The 20,299-nt window shown below is 37.6% G+C and overlaps 1 protein-coding gene across 1 annotated transcript; it reads right to left on the bottom strand.

The window, feature by feature from the left end:
• Positions 1 to 567: 567 nt before the first annotated feature.
• On the bottom strand, positions 568 to 11,310 carry LOC121385996 (fibrinogen-like protein A). The gene is made up of 6 exons (XM_041516790.1): positions 11,213 to 11,310; positions 10,287 to 10,516; positions 9,648 to 9,793; positions 8,813 to 8,909; positions 3,817 to 3,981; positions 568 to 864 (listed from the first exon to the last, which is right to left on the bottom strand). Exons 1-6 carry the CDS (start codon positions 11,308 to 11,310, stop codon positions 617 to 619), a joined length of 984 nt encoding a protein of 327 aa, XP_041372724.1. The 3' UTR covers positions 568 to 616.
• Positions 11,311 to 20,299: the final 8,989 nt, after the last annotated feature.

Here is a 20,299-nt window from a genome sequence, read left to right as displayed (position 1 = left end):
AATAATAATAATACTTAAAAACATAATAATAATAATAATAATAATAATAAACCAGACAAAAACAAAAGAAAACAAACAACAACAAAAGCAACTATTAGTTTTATTCATCTTGTAAACAATAGATTTTCCTGGGACATTTGTATTTCCAAATTCCATAGAAGGGGTTTTACACCCCTTCACTCTCCTGATTCCGGAAATCGTCCAGGTAGCAATAGGCCACAGATCACAGTTATCTTCCCATTTCGTTGACGGGAAATAGATCCGCGCAAGTACGCTGCTACTTGACTGTGATTATTGCATGGCAGGCAGCTTTTAAGTGACAGCTATTAGACAGAACTTGACAGGGGAGAGAATGTAGTTTGCGAAAATGTGTAACTTCTTGACACTGAAGACTTGTTTGTAGTAATTCCGGACCATGAAACATTTAGTGTTTTGTGTGAAAAAAGGGTGTAGTCCGGCCAGGCTTAGTGTGTGCAAATGTGCAAAAAAAACATTCATGGTGCCTACAAGCAAATGTGCAAAAAATTTGCCTAAATAAATTTTAAAAAAAAGTGATATAACCACCAACGCTATACAGAAGCACATAACGTAAGCAATTGTGGTATGTGGCCAAGTTTCAGAACTGCATGGGTCTAATCTTCATAGATGCTCTACGCAGATGGAAAAAGGACGTTCCTCGATTGCTCCAGCTCAGACTAGAAGAAGCGTATCCTGGCGCTAGGTAGAGTCCATTCAGGTTAGACTCGTGGCAGCTGTTGTACCACCAGGCCCCTGTGAACTCGCGGGAGCAGGCCTTGCTTGAACTATCCAAATCATTGTCTTTAGCGGAGAAGTTGTATCCTTTGTGGTAAGTCAGGCCGTCACCTGGAAAACATCAAACTCTTCATATGACAAGACGATTGTCAGAATAAATACTGCGCATATTCGTGATTTTTTTTTTTGTATAATAATAGTCTTCGCATGACAAGATGATTATCAGAAGAACAACTGAGCATATTCGTGATTGTTTTCTAAAATAAAACTCACTATGACAAGATGAATATCAGAAGAAATACTGCGAATATTCGTATGTTTGGTTGTGTGCTTTTTTATGGGGGTTTTTGTGGTGGTGCGCGCGTGTGTTGTGTGTGTGTGTTTTTTTTTTTCAAAAATGATTATATTCGTATGGCAAGATGATTATCGGATGAAATACTGCGCATATTCCTAATTTTTTTTTTCTTTTTTTCTGAAATGATTATGTTTGCTGCATGGCAAAATGATTGTGGCAAGAAATTACTGCGAATATTCTTTTTCTTTTTTTAAAACACTACATTCCTGAGTTTGCTGCAATTTTAAAGTATTTTATCGACTAACATTCATTTTATTTCTTTTTTTTTTTTCGATTGTAATTACATATCAAATATCCATTTTTCTTCATAAAAATACTAGTGGCCAAACATATTTGAACGTGTTTTTGATATCGTTCTAAAATTTATTTAAGTAGGTTAATAATAGAAATATTTTATTTTCTAAAAGCGTACGAAAACTTATTTGAAGACAACAAGCCAGTTTGTGGCTTACATTTGGCCGACATACATCTTTGAGAATAATACAGACACTCATATTTTAGTAAAATTCAGTAGACAATATATTTGTGTATGTACAGTTTTTACATTTTTGTTTAGAAATATTTATATATTTGTCGGAACTTTATTTATTTGCTTACAAGTGACAGCAAACTCGGGAATGTCCCTTTAAATGATACACTTCATATGACCAAATTATTATCAGACGAAATGCTGTGAATATCCGTGATTGTTTTCTAAAATTATACTCTTCATACGACAAAATGATTATTAGAAGAACTACTGCGCATATTCGTGAATTTTCTATAATCATTCCATCCCGTTGCCATAACAGACACAAGTTTAACGACACCACTAGAGCACATTGATTGTTTAATCATCGGCTATTGGATGTCAATCATATGGTCATTTTGACAGTCATAGAGAGGAAACCCGCTACAGTTTTCAACTAGTAGCAAGGTATCTTTTATATGCACCATCCCACAGACAGGATAACGTATACCACGGCCTTTGATATACCAGTCGTGGTGCACTGGCTGGAATGAGAAAGAGCCCAATGGGCCCATCGACGAGAACCGATCCTAGACCGACCGCACATCAAGCAAACGCTTTACCACTGGGCTACGTCCCGCCCCCCCCCCCCCCCCCCCCCCACCATAATAAACAAATTCACACTCGTATTCAGCTTGCAAATCTCTCCTGATTTCTCAGTGTTAAATACAGATATGTATTACAGATATATATGTCCTACTACGAAAATTAACCATATATAAGTATATCCACAACTGAGACCATGTCTATGTCTAATAAATATATATATCGCGAAGTACTGTTAACAGTATCACACACACACATGAACACACACACACACACACACACACAGACACACACAGGTTATATATATATATATATAATATTGACCAGGTTATTGCGCATAGCTGGAGTGGGATATATGTATTTGGTGTGTGTATATATATATATATGTATATGTATTTATATATATATATATATATATTGGGACGAAGAATCGAATACTCTTAGTATCTACATATATATTCCCTGATTGTTTTTAGTCCCCCACTTGGGACGAAGGATCGAATACTCGTAAGAAACATCCCTTTTGACTCACGATTGATGAATCAAGAGCCATGGTATGCACTGTCCTGTAAGTGGATCATATAAACAATCCCTTGCTGCTAACGAAAACAAACATGTAGCGGGTTTCCTCTCAATACGTAACCCAATTACCAAATGTTTGACATCCAATAGTCGATGATCAATAAATCAATGTGGTCACAAAGGTCAAAGTGTATGTTTGTCCGTAAAGTAACCATTTCTCGTTCCAACACGTACACCAGGACTTATATATCGAAGGCCGCGGTATGTGTTACCCTATCTGAGACATATGGTGTATATTAAACAAAAGCATCCCTTGCTACTAATGGAAAAAATGTATCTTGTTACCTCTCTAAGATTGTGTGCAAATTACCAAATGCTTGACATTCAATAGCCGATGATCGGTGTTCTCTAGTGATGCTGTTGAACAAAGTGAATTTTAACTTACCAGCATCGCCGTGGTAAACGCCCCAAGTCAATAGTTTGAAGAAGTAAATCTCGGAAGCCACGGACTTTAACTTACCAGCATCGCCGCTAAACGCCCCAACTCTCAGTGTGAAGAAGTCTTGCTGGAAGCCACGGACTTTAACTTCCAATAGTCGCCGCTAAACGCCCCAACTCTCAGTTTGATCAAGTCTTGCTCGGATAGCCACGGACTTTAACTTACCAGCCAATAGCCGCTTCAATAAATCAATGTCTCAGCTTGACGATAGTCTTGCTCGGAAGCAATATATGACTTTAAATAGTTGACCAGCAAATCGCCGCTAACAAAGGTCCCCAAGTCTACGTTTGAAGTAAGTCCATTGCTCGGAAGCCACGGACTTTAACTTACCATCATCGCTGCGGTAAACGCCCCCTATCTCAGTTTGATAGAAAAAACATCCCTTGCTCGGAAGCCACGGACTTTATTCTTACCTCTCAAGACGCTAAAATTACCAAAGCTCTCATTTGAAGAAGATCCGTGCTCGTGAAGCCACGGACTTTAACTTACCAGCATCGCCGCTAAACGCCCCAAGTCTCAGTTTGAAGAAGTCTTGCTCGGAAGCCACGGACTTTAACTTACCAGCATCGCCGCTAAACGCCCCAAGTCTCAGTTTGAAGAAGTCTTGCTCGGAAGCCACGGACTTTAACTTACCAGCATCGCCGCTAAACGCCCCAAGTCTCAGTTTGAAGAAGTCTTGCTCGGAAGCCACGGAGAAGTTTTTGTACAGAGCGTAGGTTGCATTTCCGTCACGGTCTTCCAAGTCAATTCTCAGATCATACGGACCTTGGCTGGTTATGCGGTGAATATTTGTGTTTCCTGGGAGGGAAAATAGAAGTGAAAATGAATTCCGCCATTGCCCTGCAAGTCTCGAATCATAGATAGCTTGGCTGGTTAGACGATGGATATCTATGTTGCCTGGGGGAAAATGAGAGTGAAAATGTATTCCATAATGCATTTTGTTCACAAGAACTATCCGCCATTTTCCTCAAAGCAATTCCCAGATCATGGGGACCTTGAATGGTTGCACGATGTATATGTGTGTTTCCTGAGGTAAAATAGGTGTAAACATGAATTCCACTATGCATTTTGCTTATAAAGAATATTACGAGTTTCAACCATTCAAGACGTTTCCGACAAATTTAACATTTTTGGCTCAATTTTATATATTAAATATAATTTCTTGCCTAGTATATTAGTGTCTGTATATCCAAGGAGATTGCAGTCCAGCGCAGACATGTTTCATTTTACGTTGGGATATGCGTACGGACTCCCATTTTTGTAGGGGGCAGACTGGTTTTTGCCCGAATTAAAGGCACATTCCTGAGTTTGCCGCAATTTTTAAGATGTTATCTACTAACTGATACTTTTTAACGATTGTAATTACATATCAAATATATATGTTTGCATAAAATATTAGTAGTTGTATATTAAACGTATTTCTGATCTTTCTAGTATTTGTGTTACTTTACATTTCATTTTATTTCCTAAAATAAATTTTTTCGTACGTATTAAAGGGACATTCCTGAGTTTGCTGCATCGTAAGATGTTTCCGACTAATAAAATATTTCTACGATTAAACATACATATTAAATATATTTTCTAGTTCAGAATATCAGTGTCTATATATTTAATGTTTTTCTGGTCGTCTTAATATTTGTAAGAAACCCCAACTGGATTTTGTCTTTAAATAATTTCGTACGTATGAAAAAACATATTTTAGGAAATAAGATGAAATTTAACCGACTACAAATATTAGAACGATCAGAAACACGTTTAATATACAGCCACTAATATTTTAAGCAGAAAAATATATTTGGTATGTAATTACAATCGTAAAAAGGTCAGGAATGTCCCTTTAAAGAAACTAGGAAATATACATTTATTACAATATTTATTACAATATTTACGTGATACTGACTTGTATTCAATTTTTTTTTTTTTTATCTATCTGTGATATTTGTATTTTTTGCATAGTTTTTTGCAATGTCTTTTTATTTAAATTTTAAATTTTTATATTGATATTTATTATCCCATTATTTTTCCACTTACCATAGTTTGACACCTGATAGTTGATGTATTTTTCGTGCTGGGATGTCTTTAAACATTCATTCTTTCATTCACTTGTAACCATACAAAAGCCCGTCTATCTCTCGAATGGCAGTCCCCTTTTTCCATTCGGCGGACCGATAAAAAATGCGCCAAATTAACTTCTTTCAAACTGCGCACATTTTCCCTTTGCCATTAATCCTACGGGACATTCCCAATTCGATAGCACCCAAACGAACCCTCCGCCTGCTACCGACCCCGGTCGGGCTGCTGATGCTCTCTTGTATCTGCCAGTGCAGGCGGTCCCTTCTCCCACCCACCCCAAACGTTCCTACCCTGTGCCCATGACAGGCGTGCTATAAAACAGCTTGCTCTGAATGTGTACGTTAATCCCTACATCGAATCGCAGACATCTCAGTGACTTACAAGATATTGTTCCCAGTATTGTGATTTGCGCTTTTGAAAAATACAAATGGTTTTGTTTTACACACTGGATTGGTAATTGAATACCGACTTCAATATTAGGACTAAATAAACGACATCTCACTCACTAACCCTCTCCAACTAACTATCAACATTTGGCCTGGAAAGAAGAGGAAGGTAGATACGAGTGTATCCAGAAAGGCACTGATATGTCTAAAAGCTTTATTTTAATTTCATGTCAACGTATTTCCGTGCTTATATCCAATTAAGGTTCAAGCACGCTGTCCTGGGCACACATACCTCAGCTATCTGGCTGTCTGTGCAGGACAGTTGTTTAGTTGTTAGTGGTTCTTGAGAGAAAAGAGGGTGTAGTGGTCTTACACCTACCCACTGAGTCGTTAAAACTCGCTTTGGCTGCGAACCCTGTACCTACCAGCCTTATGTCCGATGACTTAAAAGGACATTCCTGAGTTTGCTGCATTGTAAAATGTTTCCGACTAATAAAATATTTCTACGATTAAATTTACATATTACATATATTTTCTTGTTTAGAATATCAGTGTCTGTATATTCAATGTGTTTTTGGTCGTCTTAATATTTGTAAGAAGCCCAAACTGGATTTTATCTTCAAATAATTTCGTACGTACGAAAAATATGTATATTAGGAAATAAAATGAAATTTAACCTAGTACATATATTAGAACGATCAGTAACACGTTTAATATGCAGCCACTGATATTTTATGCAGAAAAATATATTTGATATGTAAATCGTTAAAAATTATGTTAGTCGATAACATCTTAAAAATTGCAGCAAACTCAGGAATATCCCTTTAACCACGACCCCACAGAGGTAACAGCTTTCTAAACTAACGGGCAAAAGAAACTTATCACTTTTAAAATAAGTTTATCTGAATTAAAGATACTGCAATAAGTTTGAAAGTAATGAGAAAACATTCGCCAAAACACATCCTGTGTTTCCGAAAAGTCACAGTTTCGTGCAGTCATGAAAAATGTGAAAAACAGCATAATTTGAATTTGTTAGAAATGCTCGTGCATGATTGTTGCATAAATACCGGTGTGGGACAAAGCGAGGAAGCAGTGTCAAAAAGAACATCAGAGAGATGCCGAGACTTACCCAAGCAGAACGCAACAGAGCTAACGGTATGGCCGATATTGGGGCAGATTGCAAGAACCTTCAACTGCAGTCAAGCCGCCATCAGCAACTTGTTGAGCCGTTATCATCAGACAGGCCAGGCACAAGACCGTGCAAGATCGGGAAGACCAAGGGTCACAACGCCAGCTGAAGATTGCTACATCCAGACAATCCACTTGCGGAACCGATTCGTGACGGCGATGTCAACAGCGGCGACGGCACTGGGACACCCCATCAGCAGACGAAAAGTCTTACGACGACTCCGCAGGGCTGGTATCAGAGCTTTCCGCCCCTTCCGTGGAATGGCCTTGACCCCTCTACACCGTCAACGCAGATTACAATGAGCACGAACTGTACGTCTGTGGCAGCGGCGTGATTGGGAAAGGGTGCTGTTCACGGATGAAAGTCGATTCAACATGTTCCGAAATGATGGCCGAGTTCGTGTTTATCGACGTAGGGCAGAGCGACTGGCGCCAAACTGCATCCAAGATGTGCACCCTTTTGGTGGAGGCGGCGTCATGGTATGGGGCGGTATTTGCGGTCAACGGACAACAAGGCTTCTCATCGTCCGTGGAAATCTGTCTGGTCAAAGATACAGGGATGAAGTGGTACGACCTGTTGTAGCGCCATTCTTGCGTCGACAGCCTAGGGGTACCCTTTTGCAGCAGGACAATGCACGACCTCATACAGCCAGACTTGTTCAGGATTATCTGAACAACGTTAACGTCAACTTATTGCCTTGGCAATCATGTTCTCCAGACATGAATCCCATAGAGCATCTCTGGGAGCATCTTGATCGACAGCTGAGACAACGCGTACCCCCCCCCCCCCCCCCCCCCCCCTCCCCAGCAAATCGACAGCAGCTTAACAGGTTTTGTTGGATTGTTTGGCGCAGAATTCATGCTGACGTCATCCGGCGACTGACGACATCCATGAGGAGACGTGTTTTGGCGTGTATTGATGCAAGGGGTGGTCACACACGCTACTGAGGACATGTCTTGTCCCATGATGTGACTTTAGAAGCACCTTTTGAAGGTACTCTGTGTAATTTTTAATTTTGACCCCATGTCTCTTTCGCTCGGCCTTATGGCAAGTGCACTATCGATATGGCAATGTTTTTTTGTAAAGACATTGGAAAATTATTCCTTTCAGTAAAATAATCATCATATAGATCACATCTGTCTTGGTTTTTGTTTATGGACCTACTGAACAAGGTGATAAGTTTCTTTTGCCTGTTAGTTTATTTATCAAGCTACCAACACAGCGTAGTTTTTTTCTTAGTGAATTGCCCTGCATCTCCACCATTTAACACAGCGTAATTTACGAATGTTAATGAAGTAACATAAGTCTCAAGTTGGTGATGTAGGTTCTTGTATTTTACTTTCCAAACATGAAACATTATTAATAAATTAATAACATGGTGATACAGATAATATACAAGTCAGAGCTCTTAGGTGAATGACACACAGGTCTCCTGATAGAGTTGACATTGTTACTGAGACCTCAAGGGTCTCCCCTTTGGGTCCAACCTTCCCGGTCTCTTTCTCTAGGTCTCTATCTCTAGGTCTCTATATATTCTTCCGTCTCTTTCTGTGTTTTCTTTTATAAGACTCGTCTAAAATGGTTACGTCTTAATGTTCCTTAGGTATTTATTTCCCGTAAATAGCATTTTCCTAGGCACGTACCCAGAGTAAGACCTCTTTGTGAATTGTGTCACATGATAAATTATAATAGTTAACTGCCGACGTAAAAAGTAATACTTAATTGTTGACAGACCGGGTATTAGCTGGGGGCATCAATTAAAAAGTCCGTAGTGTCTTGATTGCAGTGATTTAGTTTCAAACTAATTGTCTCATTGCTAGCCCCTAGGTAACTAAAGTCTAAGTTATTGCATAATCGACAGGTGACACCCTAACAATTAATTGAATCGTATATGAACGCTAAAAATAGATAAAGTACATTTGAATATAGTTGTAAATCTTCCACTGTGATACTACTATGAAGAACAATAAACTTCATTTACCTAACCAGAACTCGTTACTCAAATCTCCAAATCCGTCTCTGTATTCATTCCAAGTTCTGTAGAAATCTTCCGATCCATCTGTCCGTCTTTGGATAACCTAATAATGATAACGACATTTGTGATGATCATGATGATAATAATAACACCAGTAATAAAAACAATAATTACTACTACTACTATTATTAGTACTACTACTACTACAACAACAACAACAGCTACCACTACTACTACTACTACTACTACTACAAATACTGCTACTACTACTACTACTAGCACTACTACTACTACCTTCTACCACTATTACTACTACTACTAGCACTACTACTACTACCACTACTACTACAATTACTACTACTAATAATAACACTAATTACTACTATTATTACTACAACTACTACTACTGCTGCTGTTGCTGGTGCTGCTTCTGTTACTACTACTACTTCTACTACTACTACTAATAACATATTAAAGAAATAATTATAATAAACTGATATCCATAAATGCAGACACTACTACTACTACTACTGTTTTTATTATTAATAATAATAATAATAACAACAATAATAATATATTAAAGAAATAATTATAATAAACGGCTATTCGAAAATGCAGATGGACATTACATTGGAACTGATGAAAGCTGAAATCAATAATATTATCGGTAGTAATTGTAATTTTAATTTAAATAATTAATAATAATAATAATAATAATAATAATAATAATACGCATGAACATTACACTGACACTGATGCAGTGGACATTTTTGGTAGAACTAGTAACGAAAGTAATGAAATGTTTAAGTAAAATGTACCATTTCAAATGTAGCCTACTTACCAGCCAACCTCCATCAGTGGACGATAGTTCACAGTATACACTGATTGGTGATCCATTGTCACCTGGTACAACAGTGTAAAGTCCACTAGTATCACCTCCTTGCATCATGACGTCATAGCAGTCAGATGGAACACCAAGCACATGTTCTATAATAAACAATAGTAAATACACACATTTCAAGAAATTAGAAACATTGACAATGACCTCTCTCTCTCTCTCTCTCTCTCTCTCTCTCTCTCTCTCTCTCTCTCTCTCTCTCTCTCTCTCTCTCTCTCTCTCTCTCTCTCTCTGTGTCTCTCTGTCTGTCTGTCTCTGTTGGAGTGCCGTCGAAGTATATTTGCTAAATGCCAGTAAACGTAGTGTCGTAAACTCTATCCATTTGCATCTAATTTGCAAAGATATCAAATTCTCAAAGTATGTGATCTGAAAAATATCACATACTTTGATTACACTGGATATGCTAGCTATTATATGATATATTAGGTAAGTATTTATTGTAATTACATATTGTTATTATAAAACAATGTGATATTTTTCAGGTCATATACTTCCAGAATTTGATATCTTAGAAAATTAGATATCAATTAATCAGGTCACTGGACTAAAAAACCAAAAACAATCCAAACTAAGCTAGTTTACCGTATGCTTGTGTTTCCGTTTTTTTCACAAATGACATTGAATGGAATCTTGCCTTGTACAGAGAACATAAGCCATCAACCGTGTGGAAGAAAAACCCCGTGCATGCACCTGCATGATAACACTTTGTAGAACATTCTATTCTACTGGCGACATTCAGTTCCTTCGCTGGAACTTCCACAGGTTTCAGGTTGTTGTACAACGGCAATATTCGAAATGTTTTCGAACCACAGCTATTTCCGGCAAAAACTCCAATATTTATGTTAAATAAAAGAGCTAAAAGACACGTTGATTTTCTCATTAAAGTTTTATTTACTGACATTTCCATCGTCAACTTTAAAGAGATATTAGACGTCAGTCAAAATCAGAAATAATATTAGCTGATTTGAAAGTAGTTTGACTGTTGTTTAAGCCCACCACATCTTGTAACTGTTTGCCATGAAATAACGATGGACGGTGAATATCGTTTAGTGTATCATTTTCTTGTATTATTTCCATTGTCAGGACCTTCGTACGCTGTTGAATGGACCGGTGAAAACCAATATTTACATATAGATTCGAGCAAACATTGATAAAAACTAAAATCGAGTGTTAAAGTCGCACGCCCTAGTTTCAGCCCGCGAAAATTTTGGTTAATCTACAAACCTGTAACACACTTAGATCACGTTTTTATAAAATAGAGTGAAAAAGCAGGTTTTATATCGATAAATACCATGGGAATCCCCGTGACCCAATTACATGAAATAATTTTGAAAGTTAGTATTCTTATGTCACCGGTAGATGTCGCTCGAAGCACAGAAATGCGTACGTCACGATAAATGTCCCAGAGTGCACACAGACTTGGGGTGCGTTCCTTTCACCTCTCTTGGACGTGTTCCAACTGTTCTGTCCTGAACAGCGAAAGGAATGAGCTTGGAACAGGAAGTTACTTCACGAACATGGCTGCTTCTATTGAGGAAGTAGCTGCTGCAGCAATCATGATACTTGAATGGGAATAAGACGACAATGATAGTCCGTCATTGACCATGTTGATTATACTACAGTGTTTGAAATAATAAATTATATATATTTTGTATAAACCGCAATTAGCTTACATTTGCTATTCGGCATCGGGTACTAGTGCCTGACCTATTGTTATTACAATTAGATGCACCGTTTATTATTGTTAGTAGTAGTAGTAGTAGTAGTAGTAGTAGTAGTAGTAGTAGTAGTAGTAGTAATAGTAGTACAGTCCGTAGGAACCAGGGGTGGGGACGCACTTCCCCTCCCCAGGACGAAAATGTAAGGTTTCTTTTTTGTCCTACACTATTTAAATAAAGGTAACGATATAGCTTATCCCCCACCCCACCCCCAAGGTTGTATCCCCTCTCCAGATATCGTACGACTTAGCACAATTATTGGTTTTAAGGGTTTGTAACGTTTTGTATTGAGATACTTACTTGTCTGAACTTTATTGTTAATGAAAATGTTCACGAACTGTGAAGAAAAACCTCACAAATTAACGACAATCAAACGACAACAAATCGGATGTTGATTGCGCGAACCGTGCACGAGAAAACAAACCAAACTGAGTTGGAAGCATAACGCAGTTAGGGACGTTGACGATATTGTTATTTCCAAAACACTTTTACTTTTCTTCTTACGTGGAACCAAACAGAAATTATTTACAAAAACATTTGTGTAGGAGGATGGGACCTCACAAAGCAGACGACAACAAATCATGACACAAAATATTTAACTTTGAACCACAATTGTTACAGGCACGTGTGATTTTTTTTACTCGTATTTGGCTAGTAATTAGTAATTTCAGCAAATGGCACAGGTGGAGTAAGTCCTGGACAGTGTGCCCATTCACTCCATTGCTGGAATGATAACGGACACGTGGTATACCAACGTCTGTGACGTTGAAACGGGAAGATCCCCTCTAAAAGTTTTTAAGAAATACGAAAAATGCATTTTGTGGTATTACAAAAACCAGGATTATCAAAAAACACTTCAGGTGAATGGAAATGTATATTCTAATTGAGCTGTATCGGTATCTAACTTGGGGGCGGGATCTAGAGTGCTAGCCTGAAGTTCTTTAACTGGGTGTTTGTCTCGTCTCAGTCAATGGCCCACGACTGGTATATGTCTGTCTGTGGGAAAATGCAAATGACATTCTTGCTAATGCAGGGAGGGATATATCACAGTGGTAAAGCGCTCGCTTGACATACGGTCAGTTTGTGATCGATACCCATTGGGCTGTTTCTCGTTCCACCCAGAGCACCACGACTGGTATATCAAAAACCGTGGTATGTGTTATCCTGTCTATGGGATGTTGCATATAAAATATCCTTTGCTGCATTTGGAAAAAAGTGTAGCGGGTTGCTTCTGATGACTACGTGTCAGAATTACCAAATGTTTGACAACCAATAGCCGATTATTAATTAATCAATGTGCTCCAGTGGTGTGTTAAACAAAACAGACTTTAAACTGTCTTGCTAACGGAAACATGTAGAGTGTTTCCTCGAATACTGTATGACATAATTACTAAATGTTACTTCTGGGTGGAAAGGGACATATTACAAAACATTTCTAATGATATATTTAGCATCATAAATGTGTTGGAATCTTTTAAATTCCACCTAGAATTAATTTTAAAGTTTTTAAAACACTTTGATTTCTATACATCGTTTTAAGATATACTTATCGTGATGTTTGTATTGTATTATACTTTTCCCCACAGCTCTAAACACTGTGGTTTTACATAATTATAAAAATAATATTTCCATATACTTACCTTTTCTAACTCTCATTAACCGATGTGCATTTTTGTGCTGGGGTGTCGTTAAACATGCATTCCATTTAGGCGATAGGTAATACATCACTATTATATAGGGTGTATACCTATACCAGCAAATCAAATAACATAGACAATAGTAACATATGTGGCTAAAACTCTTACATCCAGCATGTCAATCGACATATAAACTATGGATATAAATAATACCACCCCTCACCCTTAAAGTAAATCAGAAAAAACCCCGGGGTTAAGCTGCTCATTTCAGACATAACCGGTAGCGTCTATGACTATCCTAGTTCCGCACAAAAACTGTCATGTTATTTTAGTAGAACCCCGTACATGCTTCAAGCACAATGTCAGTTGGTGCATCGACACTAGTTCAAATTAAATTACAGGAAGTTACTGGCCAGATGAACCAGCATTTTTTTCACAACAAACACTATCACCAATGACATAGTACTAACTGGTCTATCAAAAGTTGGATCCAGCTGGATGTTATTTGGTTTAGTACTATATTTAGAGATGTCGTTAAAAATAAATTTTAAAGGGACATTCCTGAGTTTGCTACATTGTAAGATGCTTCCCACCAATAACATATTGCTACGGTTAAACTTACATATTAATATATATTTTCTTGTTTAGAATATCAGTGTTTGTATATTCAATGTGTATCTGGTCGTCATAATATTTGTAAGAGGCCCAAACTGGATTTTGTCTTCATACATACTCGACCCATTCATTTATCTTGAAGAAAGATCCTCCACCTCAGTGTGTGCATTGTCAGAGTATTCTGACGGTTCGTCACATTTTGGTGGAGTGTAAGCATCTGAATGAAGCTAGAAAATATATTTTTGGTCACAATTTGTTTTACAATGTTTACGTGATACTGACTTTTATTCTACATTTTAATATTACCTATCTGTGATATTTGTATTTTTGCACAGTTCTTTACATTGTGTTTTTATTTAACTGTTGAATTTTTATATTGATGTTGGTCATCTCTTTAGATTTGCCTTTACCATAGTTTGACACCCAATAGCCGATGCAATTTTCGTGATGGGGTGTCATTAAACATTTATTCATTCATTCATTCATATAATTTGGTAAGTACGAAAACAAAAACATATTTTAGATAACAAAATAAAATTTAACCTAGTACAAATATTAGAACGAATAGAAAAACGTTTAATATACAGACAATAATATTGTATGCAGAAAAAAGAAGAAGATTCGTTAAAAAGAATATGTTAGTCGATAACATCTTAAACATTTCAGCAAACTCAGGAATGTCCCTTTAACAGTAGTGTCTAACATGTGGCTATTATGATGGTTAATAAGAACACCGACTTCCGAACCAGTCATCTCCATCCACACAGACAGACGGACAAATTCTTTATTTACGTCTCACCTTTTGTACAGATTAAAATAATAATAATAAAAAAACAGTAATGTTACAATAATGCAGTAGTAAAAGTACACAAGCCATTCCTATGGAGTTATGAGAGACTTTAAAGATATTAAAAGACTATTAGAAACATTTTTAAAATATTGTATTTACAAGACGTTAAACTGAAAACCCTAAAATATGTATATGTCTGAATGTATACAAATCTTTGACGACGTAATACAATAAGATAGCAAGTTGTGGCTGTAATTTTAAAGATACCCGGTGGCTTAAAAGTAATGACATTTTTTTTCTTCATCTAAAATATTATCCAATAGACGATGATTAAAGGGACACACCCTAGTGACGTTTATTTGTTAACCATTACGGCGTTGTTTTTCGCTATTAAACCCCATTTTTCACAAATAAAATTGCACTTTACTTACATTTTATTATTTAGAATACACATTTCCATTCACCTGAAGTGCTTTTTTGGTAATCCTGATGTTTGTAAAACCACGAAATGCATTTTTTGCGTTTTTTTCACAAAACGTGTTGTCGAGAAAAAAACGTTAAGCAAGCGAGGTCCAATCTATTTTTAATGTCACAGACGTTGGTATATCACGTGACCGTTATCATTTTGGTTCGGTTTGTTTTCTCGTGCACGGTTCGCGCAATCAACATCCGATTTGTTGTTGTTCATTTGTGAGATTTTTCTTCACAGTACGTGAACATTTTCAGTAACAATAAAGTTCAGACAAGTGTCTCAATACAAAACGTTACAAACCCTTAAAACCAATAATTTTGCTAAGTCTTACGATATCTGGAGAGGGGATACAACCAGGACAGAAGTTGAAACATGTCCAGGAGAGGTGAAACGAACGCACCCCAAGTCTGTGAAATTTGTCGTGACGTAGGCATTGTTGTGCTTCTACCGGTGACATCAGAATACTAACTTTCAAAATTATTTCAAGCAATTGGGACATGGGGATTCCCATGGTATTTATCGATATAAAACCTGCTTTTTCACTCCATTTGATAAAAACGTGATCTAAGTGTGTTACAGGTTTGTAGATTAACCAAATTATAATTTATTTTCGCTGGATGGAACTAGGGTGTGCGGCTTTAATAAACCAATGCGCTCTATTTGTGTCGCTAAATAAATCCAGCTTTGACCTTCCGAAAAGCAGCAAGGACTATGTCATATGCACTTCCCCATAGATATGGCAGTACATACCATGACCTTTGATGTAGTGTGTCGAGGAAAGAATCCAGTACACCGTGGAGAATCGATCCTCTGACAAACTACTGATAGTAGTAGTATATTAGTACTAGTAGTAGTACTGCTAGTAGTAGTCGCAGTATACATTCTAGTCGAAGTAATGGTAGTAGTAGTAGTGGAAGCAGTAGTTGTAGTAATAGTAGTAATGGTACTAATGATGTTTGTAGTGGTAGTAGTAGTAGTAGTAGTAGTAGTAGTAGTAGTAGTAGTAACTAGTAGTAGTAGTAGTAATTGTAGTAGTAGAATAGTGGCAGAAATAGTAGTCATAGTAATATCAGTAGCAGTCGTAGTAGTAGTAGTATAGTAGCAGTAGTAGCAGCAACAGCAGTAGTAGCAGTGGTAGTAGTAGTAGTAGTAGTAGTATAGTATTTGTATGAATGGCAGTAGTAACAGCAGCAGCAATAGTAGCAGTAGTAGTAGTAGTAGCAGCAGCAGTAGTAGTAGTAGTAGTATGAATGGCAGTAGTAGCAGCAGCAGCAATAGTAGTAGTAGCAGTAGTAGTAGCAGCAGCAGTAGTAGTAGTAGCAGCAGCAGCAACAGTAGTAGTAGTAGTAGTAGCATCAGCAGCAGTAGTAGTAGTAGTAGTATGAATGGCAGTAGTAGTAGTAGTAGTAGTAGTAGTAGTAGCAGCAGCAGCAGCAGCAGCAGCAGTAGTAGTAGTAGCAGCAGCAGCAGCAGCAGCAGTAGTAGTAATAGCAGCAGCAGCATCAGTAGTAGTAGTAGCAGCAGCAATAGTAGTAGTAGTAGTCGCAGCAGTAGTAGTAGCAGCAGCAGCAGCAGCAGCAGCAGCAGCAGCAGTAGTAGTAGTAGTAGTAGCATCAGCAGCAGTAGTAGTATGAATGGCAGTAGTAGTAGTATGAATGGCACTAGTATTAGTATGAATGGCAGTAGTAGTAGTAATAGTAGTGTAGTAGTAGTAGTAGCAGCAGCAACAGCAGTAGTAGTAGCAGCAGCAGCAGTAGCAGTAGTAGTAGTAGTAGTAGTAGTAGCATCAGCAGCAGTAGTAGTAGTATGAATGGCAGTAGTAGTAGTATGAATGGCAGTAGTAGTAGTAGTGTAGTAGTAGTAGTAGTAGTACTAGTAGCAGCAGTAGTAATAGTAGCAGCAGCAGCAGCAGTAGTAGTAGCAGAAGCAGCAGCAGCAGCAGTAGTAGTAGCAGTAGCAGCAGCAGCAGCAGCAGTAGTAGTTGTAGCAGCAGCAGCAGCAGTAGTAGTAGTAGCAGCACCAGTAGTAGTAGTAGTAGTAGTAGTAGCAGCAGTAGTAGTTGTAGTAGTAGTAGCAGCAGCAGTAGTAGTAGTAATAGTAGTGTAGTAGTAGTAGTAGTAGTAGTAGTAGTAGTAGTAGTAGTAGTAGCAGCAGCAGCAGCAGCAGCAGTAGTATTAGCAGCAGCAGTAGTAGTAGTAGTAGCAGCAGCACCAGTAGTAGTAGTAGCAGAAGCAGCACCAGTAGTAGTAGTAGTAGTAGTAGTAGTAGTAGCAGCAGCAGCAGCAGCAGCAGCAGTAGTAGTAGTAGTAGTAGTAGTAGTAGTAGTAGTAGTAGTAGTAGTCGCAGAAGCAGCACCAGTAGTAGTAGTAGTAGTAGCAGCAGTATTAGTAGTAGTAGTAGTAGTAGCAGCAGCAGTATTATTAGTAGTAGTAGTAGTAGCAGCAGTAGTAGTAGTAGCATTAGCAGCATTAGTAGTAGTAGCAGCAAAAGCAGCAGCAGCAGCAGTAGTAGTAGTAGTAGTAGCAGTAGTGGTAGTAGCAGCAGCAGCGGTAGTAGTAGAAGTAGCTGCAGGAGTAGTGTGAATGGCAGTGGTAGCAGCAGCAGTAGTAGCAGTAGTAGTAGCAGCAGCAGCAGCAGCAGTAGTTGTAGTAGTAGTAGCAATAGTAGTAGTAGCAGCAGTAGCAGAAGTAACAGTAGTAGTAGTAGCAGTAGCAGTAATAGTAATAGTAGCAGAAACAGCAGCGGTAGCAGCAGTAGCAGTAGTTGTCATAGTATTAGTAGTAACAGTAAGAGTAATATTAGTTGTAGTAGTTGTAGTAACAGCAGCAGTAGTAGCAGAAGTAGCATTAACAACAGCAACAGCAGCAGCAGTAGCAGTAGTAATATCAGTAGTGTAGTAGTAGTGGCAGTAACGGTAGTGTAGCAGTAGTAGTAGTAGTAGTAGTAGTAGTAGTAGTAGTAGTAGTAGTAGTAGTAGTAGTAGTAGTAGTAGTAGTGGTAGTAGTAGTAAGGTAGTAGTAGTAGCAGTAGCAGTAGTAACAGTAGTAGCAGTAGCAGTAATAGTTGGTGTTGGTTGTGTTAGTCGTAATAGTTGCTTGTCTGTTTATTTATTTATCTATTTATTTTCATTCTTCTTCTTCTTCTTCTTCTTCTTCTTCTTCTTCTTCTTATTATTATTATTATTATTATTATTATTATCTGTTTGCTCTTGTTGTTATTTGTTTTCTTCTTCTTTTTCCTTTTCTTTTTTAACGAAACAAATCAGCTTGTACGTGACCGGCCTCAGTAGTGTCGTGGTTAAGCCATCTGAAATAAGGCTCAGCTGGTAGGTACAGAGTTCGGAGCCCGGTACCGGCTCCCACTCAGAGCGAATTTTAACAACTCAGTGGGTAGGTGTAAGACCACTACACCCTTTTCTCTCTCACTAACCTCTAACAACTAACCCACTGTTCTGGACAGACAGCCCAGATAGCTGACGTGTGTGCCCAGGACAGCATGCTTGAACGTTGGATATAAGCACGATAATAAGTTGAAATGAAATGAACTGCTTGTAAGCTTCATGAAACAATAAAATTTTAGTAAAGCCAGAATATTGTTTAATTACATCATGTGCCCTATTATATTGTACGGAAGAAACCAACCTGGAAGAAAAAAACTGTTTGCATTCAATAGATTCATCAACTTATCAATTATTTACATTTATTGGGATTTTCTTTGGATTTCGTTCGATTGAACCAACACTGATAACGACTAGCTACTGGTAATTTTATCGACTGAAGGTTGTGGTTACACGTGTTTAATCAACATTATCCGGGGCTCTATTTACTGGAACGATTGCCCGTACAATTGTCAATAGTTAATACATATTTATGTTCCTTTTTATCCGATCTGATAATTCCCTGATGAAGTACTATTAGAGTCATCTTAAAGGGACATTCCTGAGTTTGCTGCAATGTTTAAAGCGGCATCCCATGGAATACTTTTATTATTTAAGCATATAGAACAGAAACTCCAATTACGTTTGGTGCATATATGACGCCGCGCTCCGCATTGGTTTCACTACGCTAGCTTATCAGTGTTGTGAAATTAATTGTTTCAAAGAGCATGATCCTTTAAAATTAAATTTCAATGTTTCACCGTGGTCAGCTATGTTAAAACGTGACGTTTACCTTTTTTATGTCTTCCTTGATTTGAAGTAATTAACGTGTAGATGGACAGGCCTATGTCCGCGATTAAATTATGTGTAATTATAGTTCAGTAAATACTTAACTGAATATTAATATTTGAGTTATTTCACACAAAAACTTAAGTATTTCTTGTTAAATGTCGTCTGCTTTGCGAGCGGAAATGCACGAGACGAACTATTTCCGGTTTGCTGTAAAGCACTGTTGGTTAATAGACCAGAACCGTAGTGTTATCGCTTAACCTGTGAAAACGATGTTATTGTTTTAATTAATGTTATGAATAATAATTAACATTGATATTAGGAATATATGTTCAGATATCTGTTGATTTGTGTATCCGTTGTTTATTGTAAAACCTTATGGTGTTTTCTTGAGATTATATTTGACGTCATCCTAGAGATTAAAAAATGACCAGTGACGTCAATGTTGGGGTATAAATAGAACTGTTACGTCAGTTGTAAACAGTGGGATCCAAATTTTGACGGCAATCAGCTGATCGAGCTAAACTTCGCAGTTATAACGTTGTATTGAATATTTTTCTTACATTTTGGACAGCACTGAGAGGTAAATGGACGATTGTCTTGAGCTTCCTCTGCGACCTTTCTATATTAATAGGTTATCCAATTTAAATTACACTAAAGTAAAGTTTTGGGATCCAACTCAATAATTACACTTTCTTGTTTATTAAATCTGGGATAGATAATTAATTATTTTAACTAACTGTCATTGAGAGCATCTTGAGATAATGGGCGATTGTCTAGTCTCCTGGTGTTGTTAGTCAGTCACTGAGAACATTCAATCGATAGGCGATTGCCTAGTCTTTTGGTTGTTTAAATAAATATCTGTAACTGTACCGATAACTATAGATAATATTATAGTTCTTTGGTGTATAACTCTTAACTAACTGTTCGTTGAGAGCATCTTGAGATAATGGGCGATTGTCTAGTCTCCTGGTGTTGTTAGTCAGTCACTGAGAACATTCAATGGATAATGGGCGATTGCCTAGTCTTTTGGTTTTTGAAATAAATATCTGTAACTGTACCTATAACTATAGGTAAATATCATAGTTCTTTGGTGTATAACTCTTAACTAACTGTTCATTGAGAGCATCTTGAGATAATGGGCGATTGTCTAGTCTCCTGGTGTTGTTAGTCAGTCACTGAAAACATTCAATGGATA

Source organism: Gigantopelta aegis, chromosome 12 (assembly GCF_016097555.1).
Source record: "Gigantopelta aegis isolate Gae_Host chromosome 12, Gae_host_genome, whole genome shotgun sequence".
Lineage (NCBI taxonomy): Eukaryota > Metazoa > Mollusca > Gastropoda > Neomphalida > Peltospiridae > Gigantopelta > Gigantopelta aegis.
The sequence above is the reverse complement of the archived record's forward strand: the minus strand, read 5'-3'. Positions and strand labels throughout refer to the sequence as shown.

Bases quoted from the DNA above. Each gene is read 5' to 3' on its own strand.
- LOC121385996 (XM_041516790.1), bottom strand. From the start codon at position 11,310: ATGGTCAATGACGGACTATCATTGTCGTCTTATTCCCATTCAAGTATC. The intron at 10,517-11,212 runs GTAACTTCCTGT...TGCCGGAAATAG, and splicing joins GAAGCAGCCATGTTCGTGAA to CTGTGGTTCGAAAACATTTC. The intron at 8,910-9,647 runs GTAAGTAGGCTA...TATCATTATTAG, and splicing joins CCACTGATGGAGGTTGGCTG to GTTATCCAAAGACGGACAGA.